The 8,605-nt window shown below is 37.5% G+C and overlaps 2 protein-coding genes across 4 annotated transcripts; one reads left to right on the top strand and one right to left on the bottom strand.

Moving 5' to 3' along the window:
• LOC121523225 (coiled-coil domain-containing protein 106-like) lies at nt 1–4,685 on the bottom strand. Of its 3 annotated transcripts, none has more exons than XM_041808015.1 (8): nt 4,609–4,685; nt 4,278–4,319; nt 3,216–3,356; nt 2,865–3,056; nt 2,056–2,208; nt 1,711–1,911; nt 1,206–1,366; nt 1–806 (listed from the first exon to the last, which is right to left on the bottom strand). In XM_041808015.1, exons 2-8 carry the CDS (start codon nt 4,315–4,317, stop codon nt 651–653), a joined length of 1,044 nt encoding a protein of 347 aa, XP_041663949.1. In that variant the 5' UTR covers nt 4,318–4,319; nt 4,609–4,685; the 3' UTR covers nt 1–650. The 3 variants fall into 3 exon arrangements, with proteins under 3 accessions (XP_041663949.1, XP_041663947.1, XP_041663948.1); XM_041808013.1 differs by having other exon boundaries at nt 4,420–4,660; XM_041808014.1 differs by having other exon boundaries at nt 4,464–4,660.
• Nucleotides 4,686–4,717: 32 nt separating this feature from the next.
• On the top strand, nt 4,718–8,138 carry tmem238a (transmembrane protein 238a). Its single transcript, XM_041808016.1, has 3 exons — nt 4,718–4,860; nt 6,113–6,270; nt 7,678–8,138. Exons 2-3 carry the CDS (start codon nt 6,120–6,122, stop codon nt 7,839–7,841), a joined length of 315 nt encoding a protein of 104 aa, XP_041663950.1. The 5' UTR covers nt 4,718–4,860; nt 6,113–6,119; the 3' UTR covers nt 7,842–8,138.
• Nucleotides 8,139–8,605: the final 467 nt, after the last annotated feature.

Genomic DNA, 8,605 nt, shown 5'->3' with positions numbered 1-8,605 from the left:
TTTAGAGATTCAAACTAATTTAATTTCCAGTTTGAAGTGAAATGTCCAACTTTTTTTTTTTTTAACAAATCAGAAGTCTTCAACATCAACACAAACAATAATCTCGATAACTTCATTGTACTGCACAACCCAGAGATTTTAGAACAAAGACACTTTTTTTTGTAACTCAAGCTGTTTGTATTTAACAAATAAAAATATCTGAAATAATAAATATTTGTCTTTCCTTTGATACAACAGAAAATAAAAAATGTAACAGTTTATAATATAAACAATTGTTTCTAAAAAATGTTTGCAGGCACTGAAAGACCAGTCGCTACCCTTTGAAATTATAAGGCATCTTTTAGCTCATTTATAACATTTAAGTCCTTAGGAAAGACAAAAGACACTTTTACCACTTGAAAATCAAAATCTTACACAAAACAGCCAACAATACAGCTGCACATAAAGAAGAATAGGAAACTAAAAAATAAATATGAACAAAATCAAGCAGCATGTTGCCAGAACTCTTAATTTTCTTAAATTTAGTCCTAATTAAATGTTTTAAGTTTTCTTATCTTTTTACTTAAGGACAATGAATAACAAAAATAGATAAAGTGCAATCATGTTTTCATAGCAGAACTGTGTGATTAAATCCATCCTTTACTCCTCACTCAGTTCCTGAACCTGTAAGAGATCGGCAGCAGTTTGTGAGTCTTCTTCATGGTCTGGACTTTGGCGTGCGTCGGCTCATCCATTGTCTTGTAGCACCGCCGAGCGTAGTCCAGAAGCTTCTCCTTCGACGCCTCGAACTCCCCGACCTCTGCTACCTGCAGTGAAAAAAAAAGCTGTTCATGTGAACATTTTAATTCGTAAATTGGTATTATTACTGAAGTAGTTCTCACATCATTTGCAGCTGAAACTGCCACATTTTATGCCATTCCAAAGCAATCTGAATCTTAAAACACATTTAAACTTAATTTCAACCTAATATTGTATGTTTTTAGCACATTTACTATTTCTTGGTCAAAGAAGTTTGCAAATTTGGTTAAATGCAGTATTCTTCAATATGTTCAGTTGCATACATTTTTAATGCGTAATGGTGATGTTTAAGTGTTTGACTGTAAAATTAATATCTACAAAAGCAAGATATTTTTTTAATAAACCATAATTCATATAAGTCTTAGTTTTCACCCTATCACTATGGAAAATTAAGAAATGTAAACGACCTTCTCTGGAGCCACCAGCAGTAGCTCTGCGATGGGGGAGGTGGAGGCCATCGTGTTTCGATCAACGCCGTGGATCTGAAAGGCTCTGGACATGCTCCTCACACGCTGGTAGGTGGACAGGATCTTCTTGTAACGAATCAACACCCCATCTGGGTCTTTAACTGAGGAAAAGGGGAGAGACAAGTGTGGAGTAATTAAACATTAAAAACTGAAGGAGAGAAATGTGCTGTTTCCCCGTTAAAGAGGAGAGATAGAGCTGGGTGTATTTAACATAAAAGTTGAAAAAGATTTTGTGTATCTGGATGATTAAACCTAAAAACCTTGTACTTAAAGAACATAAATGGGCACAGTACAGAGCCTTGTGGGATGCCTAGGATCTAGTTGTTTGACTACAGCAGGATTAGTGAGTATAAAACAACATTTAATATAAATTAGACTACAGTATCTACAGAAATATAACGCTACACAGTTTAGGAGAGGTGTTTTCTGTCAGTTGATGCCCAACCTCTCTGTCTCTCTCTCCCATGAGTGATCCTGAAGATCCTCCTCATCTTCATCCTGGGCTCTCCATTGGCTCGCACTCTGCCCTTCTTCTTTGACCCCTTTTCTAAGGATGAGTCTTCATATTCCTCTTCCTCCTCCTCTTCCTCCACGTACTCGTCCTCGGTGTAGTATTTATCCTCCTCCAGATGAAACTCCTGTTTGACTGAAAAGAAACAATCAAAACAACCACAGAAAGAAAGCATCCGTTCACCTTTTGAATCACTACAAAGCAGGGGTTAAATGTTTCTGACATGATCAAAGTGAGCCATCTTAAATTATTTTATTTACAGGTCTGGCATTTCCTCACCTGGGATGGCTGTGGTGCGGCGGGGCCGTGGTCCTGGGGCCTGCAGGCGTTTGAGAGTCATTCCAGAGCGGGTGGTCATGGGGGAGGGAGGCGAGGGAGAGCAGGAGGGTTGGACCTTCACAGCTCTCTGGGTGTCTCCACACCACTCTGACACTGTATGTTTAAAACAGATAAAAATTAAAATATTAACAAATACTAACAAAAAAAAGTAAAAATAACAAAGGATGCACAACATTGAATTTTTGCTGATATTTATGAATTAATTTTAAGTGATACCGATATTCAAATATTGGTCAGATCTAAAACAACAGCCTTGGATTTAAAGTTAAAGTTAAAGGATGAACAAATTCATATATTTTTAGTTCTTAAAAACACACCTTACAGTGTTTGGAGTGATGATGGACAATAAAAAGATTTGCACAAGGTTTTTTGCTTTGCTTGTGTAGCCAGTCTTCTATCTCTCTCTCTGTAAGTAAAAGTCTATCGTTTTTGCCCAGTGTATTGCAGAGGAAAACTAATCAGATCACTTTGTTTCTGGTTTGTATTTTATCAAGCTGTGCCTTCCTATAGGTCCTCTGGTGCCCCTGAGGGGAAGCCCATCTCACACCCTATAAACCTGCTCCAAACAACTAGAACAGATGAGACTAAAACTGCAGAAAATCCAGCCTTTGACAAGATAAGTGATGGATGGCAGTTTCTGAGTCAGCATGATTGATACACCCTGATAACATATTTCTAATTTTACAGACTAAGTGTGTATTGGAGCATTAATAAATCAATTATGATGGTTGTGTTTCTTGACTCTTCACCCTCGGGGCTCCTCATGCTGATGATGAAGCGGTCGAGCTGACACCGCAGAAAGTTACGCTCCTCCTCCAGCTCCTCGATTCGCCTCTGCAGCCAGGCATTTTTCTCCAGAGCGACATACAGGTGAGCTCGCAGGTTAGAGACCAGGATGAAAGGGCTGTACTGAGAGGGAGGAGGCTCCTGCACCACAGGCTCTGCAGGAGAGGAGGGTGAGAAGAGGAGGTATGAGACAAAAAGGGAAAAGGGAACATAAGACAGGAAAAAAACAAGACAGGTACCAGGCCAATAAAATCTTTCAATTAAACTGAAATTGACTACATCTACAGAGGTGATGTGTAGTAGATATGTCATACCCTCCATCATCTGCTGGCCCTGGTTCAGGTGATATGAAGGTGGTCTCTCCAAACTCTCTTCCAGAGGGAAAGAGACCTCATAGGCATCCAGATACAACCCTCCTCCTCCTGATGATGATGAAGAATGCGGCATGTAGTGCCCTGAAAATGACAAACAACCAAGGATGAGATTAACATGTTAGATAAAGTCATATCTACTTACTCCAATATCATGTTAATTATTTTTCCAGTTTTATTTCATTCACTTGATTTGAAGGCTCTAAAATAGAGATTTCCTTCTGATTGTTGTAGCTTGATATAAAGTCTTACTTCTTAACTTTCACACACAAACGAAGCAAGTAACAGCTTTTTTATGAATATGTAGGCTGTCAGTAATTATACATTACATCAAACACTATTTTCATAGACCTTTCAAGGGCAAATCCATAGAAAGCCTTGCCTTCTTTGATATCAGGGACACAAGAAAGGCAGATTTTACCCAAAAATCATGGACTTTTGTTATAAATAATTACAAAGATGACTGCAGATTAATTACAGATAACTAATGGATTAACACTAGTATAGTAAACCATTTATCTATACTGCTCTTGTCGAGACAGGTGCATGGTGTGTGATCCATAGTCAAGCTAAAAGAGACTACCACAACTTAAGAGAGACACCAAAATACAAGCATACACTTAAAATACCATGAAAAATAGGGTAAGATAAAGTCGAGATAAGAAAATCAAAGTCCTCAAATTAAGTAACATTAAATTAAGCATAGGTCTGATACAATTAACAGTGGGCTACAAATACAAAATGAGTCAGAAGACAGGATTTCAAAGCAGAAAAGTGCTAACTTTTTCTATATCTAGTATCAGCTGATATAAGAAACCTTGTATTTTAACGTTTTTTTTTTTTCATTAAGTGATGTAATACAGACAAATTCCTCCAGTTCAGGGATTTTGCTTAGACAAGTATGTAAAATACAATAAAATTGGTTAATATTACACTGAAAAGCTGTTTTAACAGAAGTGTACAATGCATTAGCCTTAGCATTAAACTCCTTTAAAATGTTGTTACCTGGCGGGTTTGCTTCCTCTCTGCTGGATGGAGGATTCATGACTGAAAAACACGTTAAAGTTTCAATAAACTATTTGTAATCAATCGTCGGTTTGTTCGTGTTCAGTTATACTTCTGTAATACAGCGTGAAACTTTCCACACCTGCTCCTCTGCTGCTGGACGACCACATTTTCAGCAGCAATTACCTGATTATAAGTGATTTCAACACGTGCACCGGGCGCATGCGCATTATAACAGTAAGTTCAGAATCCGTTAACGTTTCGTGTGAAACATGAAGCGTTCATAAAAACAGCTTTTTCCACTTTGAAGAAACTCATCTATTGAGCTTACATAGACCTCACAGATGCTTGCTATCCGTAATCGACGGAGACGTTGGCGTCTGCTGCGATTCCTTCAACGGACTCAAAAGTTTGACCGGAAACACGTCATCTGAGGGCGTGCGCGCAGGTGCGTGGTGAGGGCGATGAGGGCGACGCCGTTGTAGGTAAACGCGGAAGTAAACAAAAAAGTCAACGACTGAAAGCGTAAGAAACAGAGCGATTTATCAATATTTTATGGTGCTACACGACGAATAATAAACGAGTAAGTACAAGTTTATTTTTAACGTTGTTAGATTTAACATTCAAGTTAATTTTGTGGCAGAAGTTCGAAAACAGCCTCACCTGCAGACCCCTGGAGGATATTTCTTCATTGTGTGTTACCTGAAAATGTAAATACCGTCTTCAAATGTACCTTTATAATAGAACACTAGCTTGATACGAATCATGATGTTCAAGGATAGCATATCAATTAATTTAAAATATGATCAGTGGTGTTGATTCAATGCAGCCGCCTTTATGAACGTTATTGAGAAATCATTGAGAAAAACGTTAAACCTGAGCTTTAAATGTTTTATACCGTCCCAAATATCTCATCCAAGTTATTGTTATCAGTCGTTTGACAGATACAATGTATGTTAATCATTTGTGGCTTCATCTTTTTTTCATAATACTGTGACTGGTTTAGATATGCAGTGTTTTCAAAGTCTTAAATAATTGGACCTGTTGATACCTATAGTTCAACTCAGGAAGTGTCATCAAACGCTCGTTGTACAGCTGCATTGCAAGCAATCAAAATTTAGATTAAATTGAAATATGTCCTACTGCAATTTTAAAATCGCAGAAGGTGTAAAATTCCTTCAACCTGAAATATGTGTCAATAATACAGTTTTTAAGTCAGAAATATTATGCCGTACACATCATGCAAACATTCAGTTGTATATTTTTATAAGTTTACAAAAATTCCTACTTACTTTATTTTTGTTTGCTTATCTTTGTCAAAATGAGTGCCATGAATGACACAAAAACTATTCTTCCCTTCAATACAACAGGTCATATCGAATTTACAATATGAGTGAAAATAATCATAGATATTTTTCAGACTTGTTCAGCCCCAGTTTAATTTGTCCAATATTGTGTTGGTTATAATAGAGAATGGCAAAAAATCGTACTGGAAGTTTTGTTTTTGACCTTAAGTGTTATCACTCCACGCCTAGCTCATGTTTAGAGGTGGTATTCTCAATGCTGTTTAATTCTTTTTACAATGATACATAAAATACATGTACCCCTTGGGGAAAAAAAACACATTTTAATCCTATTGGCTCGAAAACCATGAGTTTGTGCCCTTTACGTCTAGATAAGGCAGGTTTCTACAGATTCCATAAGTCTCTAAAATATCTTTGTTGATTTTCATTATGTGTGATGAGTTAGTTTTGGTCTGATGTAGCATGTCAGATCTGCAGTATTTATGTGTTTTTGTGCCTTCAGCCCCTCATAGTCTCTCTCCTCTCTCTCAGTCTCATCATGGGCCTCTGTGACGGCCTCTCTCACTGTAAACTGGCTCTGGCCTTCGCCGTGTTGATGGATTTATTTGGAGGAGCCGCTCTGCTGATAGGAGTCTTCGCTCCCCTGGAGATCAAAGGACGAGACTTTGGAGATTTACTGGTTTATACTGGTATGAAATTACCGTCCCAATTTCAGTTTGTATACAACAGATGTGTCCTAATAATTTGTGTTAGATATAATAAGGTCATGATGCAGAAAAAAGGAGGCAACAAAAAGAAAATGACTGGAGAAAAGCTTGTAGCTTTCATTTATTAGTTGTGAGGTAGCCTGTTTGGGTGGTAGGCATCATTCTTCAGTTTTTTTCTGTGTGTAGCTCTTTTGACAGTACTCACCAGCAGGACGTTGTATAAAGACGCACTCCCTTTTTTGAAATGCTTCAGGTAAAAAAAATAAATTAATGTTAGGTGGCCAGAGGATTTTTTTCAAGCATAATCCTGGATATGTCAATTGTTAGCAATGCAATTTTTTAGAAAAATTATAGTCCTAAATGTGTCAAAAAATGACAACAAAATTGATTTTGATGCATAATTTGTTTTTTTTTAGCGTCTGATTTAAAATTCGTGGACAAAAAAGTCCCATTTACTCCCATTATAATCTGACTTTTTAAATCTCTGCCATTGCAGAATAATACCATGCGTTTTGTAATGTCAGTGATTTATTTTGAAGAAAAACAGTAACATTTATTATTTTTAGTAACACACACACACACACACAAAAATGCAACAAAATAAGTTTAGTTGCAAATATTTGGGGAAAAAGTCCCCCAGCCACCTGATATTTATTTTTCATTATTTTAGAAAGCAAATCATTTTCTGTGATGTTTTTTCCTCATAAAAAACCAACAGTCACTTCTTGTAGTCAAACTGGCATTTAAAGGGTTAAAATCCCCCAGATATTCAAATATTTGGTAGTTTTGGTCAGGACTTATGGTGATAAAAATATTGGGGCAACAATATTTTTATATGACTTATTAATGAGTGTTTTTCACAGCTTATCTTTTGTCCACCAATGGTTCATTAGAGTAGTAAATTTGAATGATCCTGGAGGGTTAAGTTACATACAAAGGGGTAATCTTCAATGCATGCTCGAAACAATTAAAAAATCCATTGGCTCAGACTGCATACAGAGGAATGGGTTGGTTGGTGGATTGGTTGACAAGATGCATGCTGGCCCTCCTGGTATAAATAAACCATCTCCCTGATGGGAGAGGTCTGCATGCAGAGGGTGATGAGGGTCTCCCTTTGTGGCCTTCACTTGAAAAACAGCCAACATCATTCAAGTCAAAGCCAATGGTGAGGAAGGAAGTTAGCAAAATTACACAAAAGCCTCATTAAACTGTATCTTTGATGTAGTTTTGACTGAGAGACTTCCACCTGAATTTATACACTCTTTTACATGAAACTACTTATCAAAGTAGGGACTAAAGAATGGATTTTCACAGCCTTTATTCCATGTAAATTTTACATGCTATTTCCATGTTTGAGCAGCATCAGACTGATGATATGTCTCTCTGCAGGAGCTCTGTTTGTGGTGATGTCTCTGGCTGGATGGGTGCTCTGGTACAGCGGGAACATCGATGGTCTGACATCCAAGAAGGAGCTCGGTCACATCAGCAGCGCCGTCGACAGGCTCGCTCGAAACCTCAGCCGCAAGATCCGCACGTACAGAACCAACCGCTGAGCCACAAGGAAACCTGTATTTCCTTTCGAAACCTTTCATTTCAAAGCCTTTGATAGTCAGTATTAATCTGAGATACAGTAACTGAATTTAACTCTTAATGTCTCTGTTACCTGAATACTGAAATTCATCGTAGTGTTACAAGTGTCTGACATATTTCACCCATAGATGTGCACCTAACTTCATTTCAAAGTCTCTTTTTACCTTTTATCATGTTTTTGATTTTATTTGTGTTTTTGACGTCACCACAGACAACAAACATCATTTCATGCAGAAAGTCAATAAAAGCCTTTTAAGAGATTTATTTGTGTCTTTTTGATTTCTCTGCACCATAAGACAAAAAAGAAGGAAATGAATGAAAGTGATCAAAATGTGTTTTTTTTATAATTAACACAGACTTCAGCAAATTTAAAAAGCTTGAATCAAAAACACAAACCTGAGAGCACTGATCAGCTGCCTAACAGAGAGACGAGTTTAATCCTCGTTCTGTCTTCACTGAAGTCCACTACCTCAATGAAACCAGCAGCCGTTAGACACTTAAAGTTAAATTGTTGCTAAAGGAGTTAGCATGTAGCTTGGTCCTATCACATTAAGGGTTTCGAAAGGTGCAGGACTTTAAATTAAATTGTTAACATCACTCCCAGTCTGTGCAGACCAGCTAACGCTGACCTCAGGTGTTCTGGTTCAGTCAGAACACCTGAGCTGACTGATGCCCTCCACTTGAACTCACAGCAGCATCAGCTAGAGGAAAAAACCAAAATTAGTGT

This window comes from Cheilinus undulatus, linkage group 16, assembly GCF_018320785.1.
Source record: "Cheilinus undulatus linkage group 16, ASM1832078v1, whole genome shotgun sequence".
NCBI lineage: Eukaryota > Metazoa > Chordata > Actinopteri > Labriformes > Labridae > Cheilinus > Cheilinus undulatus.
Note: the sequence above shows the minus strand (reverse complement) of the source record. Positions and strands in the feature narration are given on the sequence as shown.

What these genes read in the sequence shown, in the direction of transcription:
- tmem238a (XM_041808016.1), top strand. Translation starts at nt 6,120, where the DNA reads ATGGGCCTCTGTGACGGCCTCTCTCACTGTAAACTGGCTCTGGCCTTC. An exon ending in AGATTTACTGGTTTATACTG is followed by an intron (nt 6,271 to 7,677) that starts GTATGAAATTAC and finishes GTCTCTCTGCAG; the next exon opens with GAGCTCTGTTTGTGGTGATG.
- LOC121523225 (XM_041808013.1), bottom strand. Translation starts at nt 4,447, where the DNA reads ATGTGGTCGTCCAGCAGCAGAGGAGCAG. An exon ending in GGGCCAGCAGATGATGGAGG is followed by an intron (nt 3,057 to 3,215) that starts GTATGACATATC and finishes CCTCTCCTGCAG; the next exon opens with AGCCTGTGGTGCAGGAGCCT. An exon ending in CAGCATGAGGAGCCCCGAGG is followed by an intron (nt 2,209 to 2,864) that starts GTGAAGAGTCAA and finishes TTAAACATACAG; the next exon opens with TGTCAGAGTGGTGTGGAGAC.